This window comes from Oryx dammah, unplaced genomic scaffold (genome assembly GCF_014754425.2).
Source record: "Oryx dammah isolate SB20612 unplaced genomic scaffold, SCBI_Odam_1.1 HiC_scaffold_3, whole genome shotgun sequence".
Lineage (NCBI taxonomy): Eukaryota > Metazoa > Chordata > Mammalia > Artiodactyla > Bovidae > Oryx > Oryx dammah.
In genome coordinates, this window is record NW_024070187.1 from 65,610,551 (window position 1) to 65,628,263 (window position 17,713).

Here is a 17,713-nt window from a genome sequence, read left to right on the forward strand (position 1 = left end):
AATTTCCTCATCTGTAAATCCAGGAAGTATTGATAGAATTAGGTTAAACCCAAGGACATTGCTGGTTCTGACTATGACCCCACAGGTCTCTCTTTGTGCATAAACCCGTATATATGAAGGAATGTAAACACATACCTCTTAAAAGAAAATGCTTTGCAAGTTAGAGGAGTAAAATGACAAAACAGATTTGTCTATTTTCCTCCTCATTTGAAGAGTAGGAAAGCTCTTCAAACTTCTCTTGAAGAGCTTGCTTTCTTCTTTTCCTTGCAAGATAGTAGATATAATGACAATTTCCCTATATATAACAAAGAGGAAACAACTCATAGACTGTAGTCTGTTGCTTAGAAAATAAACTAACCTTAATTCTGAAATTTAGTATGCATTTTCACAAAATATGTGAAATACCTTTTTGCTTATTTTTAAAAATTTTCCAATGAGTCTGCTCTGCATTTTTACCACTATAGTAATTTAATCAAGTGGTTACATTGATTATTTTAAAACTGTTTATTACAGAATATTTCAAATATGCAAAAGTAGGAAGAAAAGTGTAATGAACACCATGCGCCCTCACCCAGTTTTAGCTATTTTATAATTTGCCGACTTTGTTTCAGTTATCCTCCCACTTCCTTCCCTATATGCCCCTGCTGCTGCTGCTGCTGCTGCTAAGTCGCTTCAGTCATGTCCGACTCTGTGCGACCCCGTAGACGGCAGCCCACCAGGCTCCCCCGTCCCTGGGATTCTCCAGGCAAGAACACTGGAGTGGGTTGCCATTTCCTTCTCCAATGCATGAAAGTGAAAAGTGAAAGTGAAGTCGCTCAGTCGTGTCCGACTCTTCATGACCCCATGGACTGTTCCTCCGTCCATGGGATTTTCCAGGCAAGAGTCATCACATCATTTCACTGTAAATACTTCACTGTGAATATACAACAGAAAAAAACTTTATAGAAAAATAGTCATAACATCATTATAACATTTAAGTAAATTAAGAACAATTTCTTGGTAGTATCTAATACCTAGTCTTTGTTTAAATTTCTCCAGTTATCTCAAATTTCTTTATAGTTAATATATTCTAACCAGGATCAAAACAAAGGTATACATGTTGTGTTTAGTTGATATGTCTCTAAATTTCCCTTCTCATTCCCTCCACCACTTCTGCTCCCCTCCCCCCGCGCCCCGCCCCCGCGCCCCCCCCCCCCGCCCCGCATGCCACTCACTTGTTAAATAGACAGAACATTTTGCCTGCAGAGGTTACCCCTGCAGATTTCATAGATTTGGATAACTGCATCCTTGGGTGATGGTTAACATGTTTTTCTGGCCTTGTTTCCTGAAAACTCTTCACAGACATTTAGAATCTGATGAAAGAAATACTGTCTAGAAAATGACAAATTATATGAATGTACATACATAGACAGACACACACAGGGAAATATTGTATACAGTTTCAAAGGCTTCACAGATCCCCTGATGCCACAGACCCCTGTTTGATTCATCCCCATAGAAGCTTGATTAGATTCCCAGGGGGATGAGCAGTTTCTGTCCCTAAACTTCTGGAGGCCTTGATGTCCTGTAGTTACATTAAGATTGGTATTGTCAGCCTTACGCTTTCATTATAAACTTCCCCACCAGCCTTCTTCTACCTAATGATTTTAGTAGCCACTAACTATTACTGCCCAAGAATAATCCTTGATTTCACCAGGACCAAGAGAGTAATTTTCTAATTCCATTAAGAACTTTCCCCTTCTCATTAAGAACTTTTATCAGCTATTAAGTTACTCCCAAATACAGGTTTCCACTATAGAAAATAGTTTTCTTATTTGGATTATCTTTTAGTTTTTGTAGTACTAGTACTTGGCAAACAATGAATGATAGAAAACAGTGTTAGAAACCTGTTGTGTCTTTTTTGGTAGCCAAAGTGGGAAATAACTAGATCAAGCACGTCAAGAGTTGAAACTTTTCCTGTGAACCGCTTAACTTTAATCAAGAAAACTCAAAATTCATAGTGTTTATTTTTACATGCACATTTTGCTCTTTAAAAATCTATATGCTGTCTTTTTTATAGAGAACATTCCAACAAAGAACGCGTGGGTCTCAGTAAAGAGAATTTATTACTTAGAGGATGCACCATTAGAAACACAGAGGCTGTCATGGGCATTGTGGTGTATGCAGGTTGGTTACCCTTCTGACTTTTCACCATTGTCTCCTCTGTGCTTTTCTGCAAGTTAATATTTTCCACTTATTCGAATGCAATCTCTAGCAGCAGAAAGGAAATTTTGTCTTGATAATCTTAATCATTGGTCTCTGTTTTTCTAAATGGGTCACAAATGGAAACTAAATTTAACAAAGTGTATTACATAACTACTTTTCATTAAATTGTCTGCCAGAGAGACTTAAAAATATGATATTTACTACTTGGCTTTAATTTCCACGTTTTCTGAATATTGTGTTACCCATGTAGGCCATGAAACCAAAGCAATGCTGAACAACAGTGGACCGAGATATAAGCGCAGCAAATTAGAAAGAAGAGCAAATACAGACGTCCTCTGGTGTGTCCTACTTTTGGTTATAATGTGTTTAACTGGTGCATTGGGTAGGTAGAATTTGATTATTTGCTGACATCTTTCCCTCAAGATATTCATTTTAAAGTATTATATTTTCAAAATGATATTTATGAATCTAAGTTTGACTCCAGTAAATGGGGGTGGTTATTTGCCAATAATTATTTTCCTCACATCTTCATCTCTCTCATTCTCTAATTGGAAAAGCATTAATATTGATTACATGTGGCCACAGTAATAAAGGGACCTGGGAAGAGATGTAAAGAGAGACAGAGGCAGGAGAACATGTAGTCTTTTGAATTTGAATTTGTTTCTCAAACAGCTGGTGTTCGACCAAAATAAATACTGTCATCTCTCTTTTTTAAGAAATAAAATTCTATATTTGCATAATATATACATAGCATCCTTTTGATGTCTGTGCATTTTTTGAAAGGTCATGGAATCTGGTTGAGCAGATATGAAAACATACCCTTTTTTAATATCCCTGAGCCAGATGGACATATCATATCACCAGTGTTGGCAGGTTTCTATATGTTTTGGACCATGATCATTTTGTTACAGGTAATTTCTATTGAGCTTATCATACAATTTTAAAATCTTTGCTACTTATCCAGCTTTTCATCCTTTCTTTTCTCCCTTTAATGTTTTTAAATTGTTTGGTTCTTCTTAGGTCTTGATTCCCATTTCTCTCTATGTTTCCATTGAAATTGTGAAGCTTGGCCAGATATATTTTATTCAAAGCGATGTGGATTTCTACAATGAGAGAATGGGTTCTACTGTTCAGTGCCGAGCCCTGAACATCACTGAGGATCTTGGACAGATTCAGTACCTCTTTTCTGATAAAACAGGAACCCTCACTGAGAATAAGATGGTTTTTCGAAGATGTAGTGTGGCAGGCTTTGATTACTGCCATGAAGAAAATGGTGAGTGTTGAGTTTCTGTGAAAATCAGCCTTGAGGTTTGTCTTTTTGCATCCACTTAACAGTTTGGTAATTCTGGCACAGAAGTGCGATATTTAATCATTGTGTACTTAATTCCTCCAGATGCTCATGGAGTTTCATTGTTGTCTCTTTAAAAGTTAGTAGGTCAAAAGTTAGTCGAGAGTTAGTGGGTTAAAGTCAAAGTCTGCCTCCGTGATTTTTTTTTTTTTTTGACCATGGTTTCTCTGAAAGGAAAGGAAATTGCTAGCAATTGTAGAAGGTTTGGGGTTAGATACGGTGTCAGTGATACTGCATTATAGATATTTTTGAGAATCTCATGAAACTCTATGGACCACGTGTGTATTAGTCACTCAGTTGTGTCCAACTCTTTGTGACCCCATGGACTGGAGCTCTCCAGGCTCCTCTGTCCATGGGATTCTCCAGGCAAGAATACTGGAGTGGGTTGCCATTCCCTTCTTCTTATGGACCATATCCCTTAAAAAAAATTTTTTTTTAATAATTCCAAAGGGATGACAGTCTTCCCTTAGCCCATCACTCAGCCAATAGGTAACCGTTGGTCCCTGGCTAAGAATACCTATTTTAAGAAGAAATAAGATGAGTAGATAAGAGGAAGTAAATATATAAATTGCAAGTTTTCTTTTAAGAATTGAACTTCGTTAATTTTATTATTTACAAAAGTAAATATAAAAATAATTCTGAGAAGTGACCAAAACATATTAACCTAGAGGTGAACCACTGTTAATAATTTGAATATATAACCATCCATTTCTTTATGTATATTCTTTTTTTTTTTTTTTTTTTACTTTATTTTACTTTACAATACTGTATTGGTTTTGCCATACATCGACATGAATCCACCACGGGTGTATACAAGCTCCCAATCCTGAATCCCCCTCCCACCCCATATCATCTTTATGTATATTCTTATATATGTGAAAATAAATATTTGCACATTTCTTTTATAAGTTATATAATAATATTACTTTGCAATTTGCTTTTTTTATTCCTCAATATCTCATGGGCTTTTTTCTAAGTCAGTTCATGAGTTAACATGAAATTCGTAGAATCACATTGTATGTGATCAAGTTTAGTTTGCTATTATAGCAGTGTGTGTGTGTAAGTCTACGCAATTGTGTCCGACTCTTTGTGACCCCGTGGACTGGAGCCCTCCAGGCTCCTCTGTCCATGGGATTCTCCAGGCAAGAGCACTCATGTGGCTTGCCATGCCCTCCTCCAGGGGAGCTTCCCAAGCCAAGGACTGAAACCCTGTCTTTTATGTCTCCTGCACTCGCAGGCAGGTGCCCTCAGTTGGTAACGAATCCACTTGCAGTGCAGAGGAAGGGTTCGATCCCTGGATTGGGAAGATCCCCTGGAGAAAGGAAAGGCTACCCACTCCAGTATTCTGGCCTGGAGAGTTCCATGGATTGTATGATATAGTCCCTGGGGTCACGAAGAGCTGGACACAACTGAGCAACTTTCACTTTCTTTACTAGTGCCATCTGGGAAACCCGTTATAATAGTACTTGCAATTAACATCACTTATCCATTCAACAAATATTTTGTGAGCTCCCAACATGTGACGTGAGTTTCTGATGTAGCTTACAGTTTAAGGCAAGAAGATAGACAAGATGACAAATTATAATGTACAAAATAAAATTCATCATGCCATATCCATTTCTGTACACATATCTAAAGTTGGTTTTGCTAGATCCAGAAGTATGCACATATAGAATTTTTATAGATCCCACAAAATTTATCTCTAAAGCATAGTGCTAATTTACATTCTCACAACCCAGAATAAGATCTATTTTTCATACCCAACCATAATGGGATGAAGCTATTCTTTTTAATTTGTGAGTTTTGTAGATGCAGTTAGCGTTTCATTGTCTTAATTTTTCTATGATTAGCAATGAGATGCTAACTTTTTATGTTTTTAGCCATTTGAATTTCCTTGACAAAATCTATTTTACATGTCTTCCTATTTTACGAATGAGTTTTTCTTATTCTTAGTAATCTGTAGGAGGATTTTATCTATTAAGGCAGGGTTGCTGTTCAGCTTGTATGTCCCTGTCTAGGCTGTCTCTGGCCAGTGTCCATTTTCATTTGTGCACTTGTATTGAAGCTTTGTTCAATAATTTGAACTATTTGAAAAACAATAATTTGAATACCGATGCTGACATAATTCTTTTCTTCTACATGTGGCAAATACCTCTCTGGTTTGTTATTTATCACTGTATTAGTTTTCTATTGCCACATAACAAGTTACCACAAATTTGATGGCTTCAAATAACATATACTGTCTTATAGCTTCTGTAGGTCAGGAATATGGGTCCAGGTAGCTAGGTCCTCCCTGAATCTCTCAGAAATCTAGGGGTTGGCTGGGGCCATGATCTTACCTGAGGCTCAGGGTCCTCTTCTTAGTTCCCTGGATTTGGAATTGTCAGAGTCTTGAGGTTGTAGGACTGTGGCCCTTGCTTTCTTGCTGGCTGTCAACTTGGGTCTGTTCTGAGTTCATGGAGACAGCCCATCATTCCTTGCCCTGTGACCTCTCCACAGCATGGCAGTCACTTCTTCAAGGCAAGCAGCAGAACCCCTAGCTTTGAATCTCTCTGACCTCAGGGATGTTCTGACACCTCTTTGTACTTGGTGAGGTCATACCACTCTGACTGGACCACTAGTAACATTTTAGTGCTTTTCTTTGGAGTACTTTTTCCTGTAAACATTAATATATGTTTTTTAAACAAAGTGACATCACAGTGTGCTTTGACTTTTATAACCATTTGTCTCAAGACTTCATCATGATTGCCTTTCCATTCTCTTCTTATTTTTCTAATGGTTATGCTGTATCGCATTGTAATAATTGCCACAATTTATGTAACGGAACAACCATTAGTTTAGCTTATCAACAGTCATTTGCTCTAGTAAACAATACTGCAGTGAACATCGCTGGAGTTGAACCCCTATATCCATTTGTGAGATTAGTCTTTTAGGGGAAGTATGTTATAGCAGTCATGTTTCACAAAATATATGGTGGGAAACGCTGTATTATTTTTTGTGGGATTTTAATTTTGTAGCATCTAGGAGAGCTGATACCAGCCCTCTCTTGCCCTGTCCCTCAATATATACACTGCTGCCCGATGAGTACTTCTCTTCTGTGGCCCCTTGTGCAGGGAAGATGCTAAGTGACTGAGAATCAAATGCTGCCAGGACTGACTGTAATTGGTAAGATATCTGTGAACCAACGAGTGTTGCACCACCTCTGGGAGGTGTTGGCATTGCCTGTCCACACCTTTCTACCATATATACATTCAGAGCTCCTAGTCTCTTGTCTGCGAAAGTGAAAGGCGCTCAGTTGTGTCCGATTCTTTGTGACCCCATGGACTATACCGTCCATGGGATTCTCCAGGCCAGAATACTGGAGTGGGTAGCCAGTCCCTTCTCCAGGGGATCTTCCCAATCCAGGGATTGAACCCAGGTCTCCTGCATTGCAGGCGGATTCTTTCCCAGCTGAGCCACAAGGGAAGCCCAAGATTACTGGGGTGGGTAGCCTGTCCCTTCTCTAGGGGATCTTCCCAACCCAGGAGTCAAACTGAGGTCTCCTGCATTGCAGGTGGATTCTTTACCAACTGAGCTCTCAGGGAAGCCCTCAAGAGACAAGTCTCTTGTGTAATGGTTTAAAAACAAGCCTATGCATACAAACACACACCTTCCTCCCCCCCCCCCCCCCCCCCCCCCAGTGCTGAAGGGGATAATGATACAGGCTAGTTTCCCTCAGAACTTAACCCTGAGGCCTTATTTTCACTGAAATGAAAATTAGTTAAGCCTTCAGGACGATTTTCTGTCAAAAGAATTGCCTACGAGATATTTCCATCGAAAATGTTACTGCTGGGAAACAACCCCTTACTCTTATGCAGTTGAACTAAATACATTTGATGACGCCATTTCTTGTTTTAAAGCCTTTCAACTTATAAATTTGTTTCATGGACTAAGCATCAGCAACACCCAGGTGTATCTTAGAAATGCAGAGTCTCGGCCCCTCTTTAAAGTTTCAATTAAAATCTTCATTTAACAATACCTCAGGTGACTTGTATGGATATTAAAATATTTTAACCTCCTTTAAAAGATTTCTGAAAAAGAATGTTAATAATAAACATTTTATTTTAGAATGGTTTTAGATTTACAGGAAAGTTATAAAGGTATTGTGCATTCCAGTATGCTCCTCCTGCCCAGCTTCCCTTGTCTTAACATTTTACATTAGTCTTAAGATACATTAGTCACAAATAATGAGCCCATATTGATATTTCACTGATAACTAAAATCCAGACTTTATTGGGACTTCCTTACTTTTTACCAAACGTCTTTTTTGTCTCAGACCCTGTCCAGGATACCACTTAGTCACCATTTAGGTGCCTCTAGATTTTGAGTTTCTTGGCCTTTCCTTTTTTGGATCTGCCTGTAATGCAGGAGAGCTTGGTTCAAACCCTGGGTCAGGAAGATCCCCTGGAAAAGGGAATAACTACCCACTCCAGTATTCTTGCCTTAGAGAATTCCATGGACAGAGGAGCCTTGCGGGTTACAGTCCAGGGGATCGCAAAGAGTCGAACACATCTGAGCGACTAACGCTTTCACTTTACTTTTCACTTCAAGAATTCACTTCAAAATCCCTCTTGAGGGATTTTGTAGGGTGGCCCTCAATTTGGGTATGTCCGCACAGTGCCTTTATGATGAAGCTTGTAAATTTGGTGGACGTAGTGGCAGCCTTTCAGTTCATTTGCTCAGTCGTGTCCAACTCTTTGTGACCCCATGAATCACAGCACGCCAGGCCTCCCTGTCCATCACCAACTCCCGGAGTTCACTCAGACTCACGTCCATCGAGTCCGTGATGCCATCCAGCCATCTCATCCTCTGTCGTCCCCTGTTCCTCCTGCCCCTAATCCCTCCCAGCATCAGAGTCTTTTCCAATGAGTCAACTCTTCTCATGAGGTGGCCAAAGTACCGGAGTTTCAGCTTTAGCATCATTCCCTCCAAAGAAATCTCAGGGCTGATCTCCTTCAGAATGGACTGGTTGGATCTCCTTGTAGTCCAAGGGACTCTTAAGAGCCTCCTCCAAAAGCACACAAAAGCATCAATTCTTCAGCCCTCAGCCTTCTTCACAGTCCAACTCTCACATCCATACATGGCTACTGGAAAAACCATAGCCTTGACTAGACAGACCTTTGTTGGAAAAGTAATGTCTCTGCTTTTCAATATGCTATCTAGGTTGGTCATAACTTTTCCAAGGAGTAAGCATCTTTTCATTATATGGGTGCAGTCACCATCTGCAGTGATTTTGGAGCCCAAAAGAATAAAGTCTGACACTGTTTCCACTGTTTCCCCATCTATTTCCCATGAAGTGATGGGACCAGATGCCATGATCTTCATTTTCTGAATGTTGAGCTTTCAGCCAACTTTTTCACTCTCCTCTTTCACTTTCATCAAGAGGCTTTTTAGTTCCTCTTTACTTTTCTGCCATAAGGGTGGTGTCATCTGCATGTCTGCGGTTATTGATATTTCTCCCGGCAATCTTGATTCCAGCTTGTGCTTCTTCCAGCCCAGCGTTTCTCATGATGTACTCTGCATATAAGTTAAATAAGCAGGGTGACAATATACAGCCTTGACGTACTCCTTTTCCAGTCTGTTCTTGACGGGCCGGTCATGGTGGAGAGGTCTGACAGTATGTGGCAGCCTTCATTGGTTTCTAAAAACAAGGATTTTGGAATCAAGCCTCCTAAATCTGACTCCCATCTTCACTGCCAGCAAGCTGTGTGATTCTGGGCAAGTGATATAATTTCTCTGGGCTATGATAAAAAAGGATTGGTGATATCAATAGTATCTACTTCAGGGGGGTAATTAAGAGGATAAAAGAAGGTAAATTATGAAAAAGCACTTGGAGACTTCCCTGGTGGTCCAGTAACTAAGACTCTGCACTCCCAATGCCAGGGGCCCAGCTTCACTCCCTGGTCAGGGGAGCTAGATCCCACATGCTGAAACTGAAAGATCCCGTGTGCTGCGACTAAGACCTAGCACAGCCAAATAAGTAAATATATTTTTTAAAAGGCACGTAGAGCATAACACAGAATAAATTCTTTATAAATATTAGTTGCTAATATCGTTGTCATACCTGGATGAAGAAATGGCAACCCACTCCAGTATTCTTGCCTGGAAAATTCCATGGACAGAGGAGCCTGGTGGGATGTAGTCCATAGGGTCACAAAGAGCCAGATACGACTGAGCGACCGAGCACATTGTTGTCGTGTCAAAATAAGAGATAGACTTGTCTGTTGAGAAGCTCATGGTCCAATGTGGGAGGGACGCCTGGAAACATAAAAATACCTTTTTAAGTGTCGTAGGTTTAAATTCAGTGGTGCCTTTCTATATTGTTTTGATTTTCAAGCAGTTAGTTTTGGAGGTGGATTTGCACTGGTCAAGGTTTGGGGCTTTGAAGATATTGGCCTAGAAATTCTTGGAATGCTGGAAATATGAGGAATTAGAATAAAAGGCTTTGTGTCAAGGCTGTGAGGATGATACAGTTGGAAGAAACTCAGCTAAGTGTGCTGTTTACAAGCAGGTGAAAGTTGGAATGCTGGAAATGTTTGTGTAATTAGTTCATAGCAAAATGTTCAATGGAGGATATGGTGATGATGTAGTTGAAAGAAGTTTATCCGAGTGTCCTATGCTTTTCATCCTTGTGTTTGGCCCTTTGGAGAGCACGTTAAAAAGTGTGATAAATGTTTTGTTCCATAGGCTAATGCTCACTTCTTCCAGATATCACATAAATGTAAAATAATAGGCTGTGAACAGATTACTGGATGTTTGAACAGGAGCATTGGAAGAGAAAAGAGATTAGGATTAAATAAGAGAGAAATAAAGTAATTAATGTAGCATCTAACATAGTACCTACCTTGAGACAAAGGAAACATTACAGACTTTGTATATTTTCTCTTACGAGCTGGAAGGCAAGAATTCTCTTGCCGCTTTGAGGTATTCATGGATCTTTTCTAGTCTACTTTAGGAGACACTCTAAAACTCTTGGTGATCATTTGGATAGATTTTTGTTTATCAGTATAATAATACACCTTTGCTTTTCATGCTCAATTTAAAAAAAAAAATTTCAGAGTCTGAAAGTATGGCTTTTAGTAGCTTTGTTTTCTGAATCACATTGTAACTTGTCTATTTATTCTCATGCTGCTGCTACTGCTGCTAAGTGGCTTCAGTCGTGTCCAACTCTGTGCGACCCCATAGACGGCAGCCCACCAGGCTCCGCCGTCCCTGAGATTCTCCAGGCAAGAACACTGGAGTGGGTTGCCATTTCCTTCTCCAATGCACGAAACTGAAAAGTGAAAGTGAAGTCACTCAGTCGTGTCCGACTCTTTGCGACCCCATGGACTGCAGCCTACCAGGCTCCTCTGTCCATGGAATTTTCCAGGCAAGAGTACTGGAGTGAGTTGCCATTGCCTTCTCTGATTTATTTCTCATAGCTTCCCACGAATTATTAAAGATTGAGTTACTCCATGTCTTTTCTTATTTCACTCTTATAGTTTTATCAGTACCTATTGAGCAAGTTCATCCTACAGGAACAGCTAAGCTATCTGGCTGTATACTAATTCCACAGTTCCTTGATGAATACTTCCCCTAATGATGACTATGAGAAATTCCTAAAGTATAACCTTCATGTTTATATATGTTGTATAGTATTTTAATTATTTTAAAATGGTATCACATTATCAGTACGTAAATTTTTTTAGCTACTCAAGCATTTATCAAACTAGCACTATTGACATTTTGGGCTGGATGACTTTGTCTTAATGGGGAGTTGTTTAAGATATTTAGAAGTATTCTTGGCCTTTGCCCACTGCATGGCATAGCACTCCTCCCAAGATGTAATCGCCAAATTGTGAACAGGGATAAATTTGACCCTCATTCAGAATCACTGAGCTAACCTCTTGTATACAAGTAACTGTGTGCTGTGCTGTGCTAAGTCATTTAAGTCGTGTCTGACTCCTTGCAGCCCTATGGACTGTAGCCTGCCAGACTCCTCTGTCCATGTGATTCTCCAGGCAAGATTACTGGAGTGGGTTGCCACGACCTCCTCCAGGGGATCTTCCCAACCCAGGGATCGAAACCCACCTCTCTTATGTCTCCTGCATTGGCAGGTGGGTTCTTTACCACTCATGCCACCTGCGAAGCCCTATAAGTAACTGCTAAGGACATATAGCAGATACTTGTCCGACTTTGGAGTCATGAAAACTCAAATTCAGATCCCAGCTCTACCCACTCTGAATGGTTTACTGTCTTACTCTCCTTAGCTGCAAAGTGAAACAGTGCTAATTTCTAGCCAATAACATTATTTTAAAGATAACGTATATATAGATACAGCTATATGTAGTTGTTTATATAAAGGACTTAGCATAGCATGTACAGTCACAGGCAGTGGTCCTGGCAAGGTGGCCAAGGATCAGCAAAGAAAACTAGGGGAAGTGTGAAAAAGGAAGGGAAAATAATAACAATAAAAAATTAAAAAAAAATAAAGGACCTAGCAAGATGCTTGATGAAAAGGAGGTACTCAGTAAGCGCTAAATGCTCTGTCCTACAGTGGATTTTCCCTTGATGCTAGGTATGTTATTCATATGTCTATTCATACACTTATTCATTTTTCCTATAATGTTTAAACTACACAACATGGACTCATTGAAATCAAGCAGGGAATATTGACCATTGTAATTTTTTGGCTATATTTAGTAACAGTATAGCATGAAGACTCACAGCACTGGCTGTGGAGTTTAATAGAACTGGATATAAAACTGATCTGTATCACTCTCATGAGATGGGGAAACTTACTTAATTTTTATTTATTTATAAAATGAAGGTATTGATAATATCTACCTCAGAAGGTTGTTACAGTGATTAAATGAGACAAATAACTGGCACATAGTAACATTTAGCAGTACATCTAAGCTATAAAGTGGTACCAGAGAGTGGGATGAAACAGAGGTCTTCAGTGAGGAACTAGGATTAAGGTAAGTAGAAAAGAGAATGGCTATCTTAGGCAAAAGGCACGAGTAAGAATGGAGAACCTCAGAGTATTTGGGATGCAATAAATATATCTGTTTTTGAAGTTCAAAAGACATATAGGGAAATAGTTTGTATTTTTTAAGGCAGAGAATATAATAAAATTACAGAACTGCAGAATTGGAAAGGATCTTAAAGTCATTGAGTCCAAATCGTTCATTTTTTCCGTAAGAAAACGGAGGCCTAGAAAGGCAAGTGATTTGCTGGAAGCCACTTACTCTTTGAAAGAGTTAGTCCTAGAACACAGAATCACCATGTTGCCTCTTAGTCTCTCCTTGTCCTTAAAAAAACATAGACAAAAGCTATTAAAATAAATAGAATATGCAGTTTCTCTTTATTTTATAAATTAACTTCCTGAAAGCCATACCTATTCAGTAGCTAGAATTGGCATGAATACAGATAACGAGCAATCCAAACAAGCACGTAGTTTTTGATTGTCTACTCTCTATTCCAGACACTGGACATAATGATAAACAAGACAGACAAGGCCGCTCATCTCATAGAACTTCTGTTGGAGAAAATTCAGTTCAGTTCAGTCGCTCAGTCCCGACTCTTTGCGACCCCCTGAATTGCAGCACGCCACACCTCCCTGTCCATCACCAACTCCTGGAGTTCACTCAAACTCACATCCATTGAGTCGGTGATGCCATCCAGCCATCTCATCCTCTGTTGTTCCCTTCTCCTCCTGCCCCCAATCCTTCCCAGCGTCAGAGTCTTTTCCAGTGAGTCAACTCTTTGCGTGAGGTGGCCAAAGTACTGGAGTTTCAGCTTTAGCATCATTCCTTCCAAAGAACACCCAGGACTGATCTTTAGAATGGACTGGTTGGATATCCTTGCAGTCCAAGAGACTCTCAAGAGTCTTTTCCACCACCACAGTCCAAAAGCATCAATTCTTCTGCGCTCAGCTTTCTTCACAGTCCAACTCTTACATCCATACATGACCACAGGAAAAATCATAGCCTTGACTAGATAGACCTTTGTTGGCAAAGTAATGTCTCTGCTTTTGAATATGCTATCTAGGTTGCTCATAACTTTTCTTCCAAGGAGTAAGCGTCTTTTAATTTCATGGCTGCAATCACCATCTGCAGTGATTCTGGAGCCCCCCAAAATAAAGTCTGACACTGTTTCCACTGTTTCCCCATCTATTTCCCATGAAGTGATGGGACCGGATGCCATGATCTTCATTTTCTAGATGTTGAGCTTGAAGCCAACTTTTTCACTCGCCACTTTCACTTTCATCAAGAGGCTTTTTAGCTCCTCTTTACTTTCTGCCATAAGGGTGGTAAAATCTGCATATCTGAGGTTATTGATATTTCTCCCAGCAATCCTGATTCCAGCTTGCGCTTCTTCCAGCCCAGCGTTTCTCATGATGTACTCTGCATAGAAGTTAAATAAGCAGGGTGACAATATACAGCCTTGACATACTCCTTTCCCAATTTGGAACCAGTCTGTTCTTCCATATCCAGTTTTAACTGTTGCTTCTTTACCTGCATACAGATTTCCCAGGAGACAGGTCAGGTGGTCTGGTATTCCCATCTCTCTCATAATTTTCCACAGTTTGTTGGGACCCACACAGCCAAAGGCTCTGGCATAGTCAATAAAACAGAAATAGATGTTTTACTGGAACTCTCTTGCTTTTTCTGTGATCCAGCGAATGTTGGCAATTTGATCTCTGGTTCCTCTGCCTTTACCAAATCCAGCTTGAACATCTGGAAGTTCACGGTTCACATACTGTTGAAGCCTGGCTTGGAGAATTTTGAGCATTACTTACTAGCATGTGAGAAGAGTGCAATTGTGCGGTAGTTTGAGCATTCTTTGGCATTGCCTTTCTTTGGGATTGAAATGAAAACTGACCTTTTCCAGTCCTATGGCCACTGCTGAGTTTTCCAAATTTGCTGACATATTGAGTGCAGCACTTGCACAGCTTCACAAGTTAATTGATTTTTAAATAAAAAATATTAAAAATTGTTTTGCAGAGAATTAAAATGGGCTGATTGGGCTTCCCTAGTAGTGTGGATGGTAAAGAATCTGCCTGCAGTGCAGGTGACCTGGGTTTGATCCCTGGGTTGGGAATGTCCCCTGGAGTAGGAAATGGCACCACACTTCAGTATTTTTCCCTGAAGAATCCCATGGTCAGAGGAGCCTGGCGGGCTACAGTCTATAGGGTCTCAAAGAGTTGGACACGACTAACATTTACTTACACTTTATGATATAGAATGAACTGAAAGTACTTTGAATAGGATGGTTGAGCAAGGCCTCTCTAGGGGGTATATCAGAGCCTAGATCTGAATGACTTGGTTTTTGAATTCAGGAGTAAAAGCCTTCCAGTCAGATGGAGCAGCTAGTATAGGGGCCCTCAGACAGAAATGAGCTTGAAAGTTTTCAAAGTAAAGAAAGGCAGTGAGGCTAGATTTAGTGTAGAAGAGAGGCCAGAAAAGTTAGGTCATCAGAGGCTAGATCATTTTGAGTTATGTACGCCAAGATAAGGAATTCAGATTTTATTCAAAGTGAACTGTGAAGCCACTAGAAAGTTTTGTGTGGGCAGTAGTATGATTTGCTCTCTCTTTGGAAGATCAGTCTAGCTACTGTTTCAGGAGTGGAGTACATAGAGCAAGGAGGCCAGTCAGGAGGCTATTGTTCTGGTCCATTTGGGAGATGATGGTGAGTTGGATCAAGGTGATGGAGATGAAGAGAGTTTTAGGTATTTGGGATATATTTTAGATGAATAATAGACAGCTGTTGGTGATGCTTTCAATACTAGGGATAAGGGAGATGAGAAATCAAGGATAATCCTAGATTTTTGGTATAAATAGCTAGGTAGATATGTAGGTTTCATTTACAGAGATGAGAAAGAGTGATTTGACAGGAGCCCGGGGGAATAGAAGGAGCAGTCTATATTTACTGTATCAAATTTAAGATGCCCCTTATTTATTCAACTAGTATTTTTTGAGTATCAACCCCTGCCCTGGGTTTTAGGAATATCATATTAACAAAAGGCAAAATTCTCTGCCCTTTTGGAGTTTATATTCTAATGGATGATTCAAAGAATTGAAAATAAGGCCTATGATGTATAGATGGTGGTAAGTTCTGAGGTAGGCTATATAATGAACATTGTGGTTAGATCTGAGAAGTCTTCACTGACAAAGGGACATGACTTCAAGGAGACTTGAAGCAGGGTAAGGGAGTGAACCATGCAGATATGTGCCAGAAATGTGCACAGATTAATAGTTTAAAGATGGGACCAGATGACACCAGAGAGGAAGAGTATGTAGGTGGTGAAGGAAGGAACTCATGTGGCTTCTCTCATTGCTGCTACTTTTCTCAATGATACAAGTTCATTAATTCAGAGTATTGAAGGAGTTTGGAAGCCAAGTTTAAAAGAGGAGCTCATGTGAAATAGCTGTTTAAGAAAATGCTTGATGTATTCGACCTGCAAGTGTTTCATCTCAGGGAATGACCCAGTGTGGTTTTCTTTCCCTCAGCCAAGAGATTGGAATCCTATCAGGAAGCTGCCTCTGAAGATGAAGATTCTGCCGACACTCCCAGTGGCTCCCTCAGCAATATGGCGAAACCGAGGGCCCCCAGCTGCAGGACAGTTCACAATCAGCCTTTAGGAAGTATCTCCTCGAATCATCTTACTGGGAGCTGTTTTGCTCTAGAAAGTAGAGAAGGAGCCAGTGAAGTGCCTCATTCCAGACAGGCTGCTTTCAGTAGCCCCATTGTAAGTGTGAATGCGTGACTTGAAACTTGTCTGTCTGTGATGAATAATGAAAGAACATTCTCATAATTATAATAGAGCCACACACTGTTGTCTTTTCTCCCTGAGAAGAGACTGTGTAAGTTCAGTCTGATTGCCACACATTCACAATATCTTAATTTTGGAGATCAGTGTCAAGAGATAGTATACCATTTCTGAAAAACATGTTTCTGGTCAAGGTCAATCACTTCTGAGCCCGGAGAAAGCTGCCTTGCTTTAATGAGCATGGCTCACTTTCAGAACCAGCACAACTTAGCAGAGGTATCTCATACACTGGTAAGTGTGTCTAATTGATCGAGAAATCAGAGGCCTTTCAGTATCCTCCGAGGCCTTTTTATCTCTTTGTAATCCTCCCCGAAATCCCACCAAATCTGCATCCTTTTCTCCATTCCTAGTCCTCAGCAGATCATTTTCTAGTGTTTCTATTTCGGAGCTCAAGAGGGTGTGTTCTTAAGTCCTGGGACGAAAATATGGAGGAAGAACCATGTGGAAAATGAGAAAGAGGAAAGATGCTGTGAGAAAGAATTAGAAATAAAAACTTTTGCTGCACTTAAAATCACTGATAAAATTTCAGCTGCCTTCTCTGCCCTCCATATTTTGTTAACTTTTCCTTATCCTCATTCAAGATGAGGATTCCCTAGCCATGAGACTGGTAAGCAGTTGGTGATCTCTGAAATAGGTGACATAACAAGAAATAAACAGTTTTGGGACGACTTTTGTTTCTGCAGTGAATTTATCTAGACTTTCATAGTAGAGATGCGATCTGAGTATACCCCAGGGATCTCATTTGTCCTAGAAAGGCCTTGAGGGGAATCTGGCTCCTTTCAAAGTTCCAACAAATAGGGCAATTTAGAATCGAGGAAGATCATTTCACTGAAACTCATCCAATGCATTTCTTTGGCTCTAAGGATATAATACCTGTTATATCCTATCATTACCATATGTCAAGCTATTCCAAACATCTGGACTTAATTTTTCTCCAATCTCTGAGAAAAAAAAAGGAAAGAATGCATACAAGCTCTTCTCTGTACTCATTTTCAGGCTATATCAGAAGTAGATATCTGTTTTCTTCTGTTTTATCAGTTTTGCCCATTACTCTGCTGATCTTTTACCTTTTCCAGGCACCTGCAGTTAACCCCATGTTGACTCATGTTTACTTGGAAGTCAGGGATACTAATGACCAGGTGGGACTGTGCCATGGCCTCCCTCTCAGTTTCCCAGTCCAGCCTCACTCTCTTCGTAGAACAAAGGATTATTTCCTAATTTGGAGTCATTATGGTTTTTGTACCATTTCCCCTGTCTAAAATTCATTCTCCCCTCACCACCTACCTCTATCTACCAGATCTCATGAA

The 17,713-nt window shown here is 40.0% G+C and overlaps 1 protein-coding gene across 2 annotated transcripts in view; it reads left to right on the top strand.

Annotated features, from left to right (window-relative positions):
* Positions 1 to 17,713, top strand: part of ATP10D (ATPase phospholipid transporting 10D (putative)) — a 129,729-nt gene that overhangs the window by 63,305 nt on the left and 48,711 nt on the right. For both annotated transcript variants that reach the window (XM_040238145.1, XM_040238146.1), the window contains exons 6-10: positions 2,060 to 2,166; positions 2,456 to 2,587; positions 2,989 to 3,116; positions 3,226 to 3,478; positions 16,087 to 16,325. In XM_040238145.1, the coding sequence (XP_040094079.1) occupies positions 2,060 to 2,166; positions 2,456 to 2,587; positions 2,989 to 3,116; positions 3,226 to 3,478; positions 16,087 to 16,325 (859 nt within the window). The remainder of the gene's footprint in view (positions 1 to 2,059; positions 2,167 to 2,455; positions 2,588 to 2,988; positions 3,117 to 3,225; positions 3,479 to 16,086; positions 16,326 to 17,713) is intronic.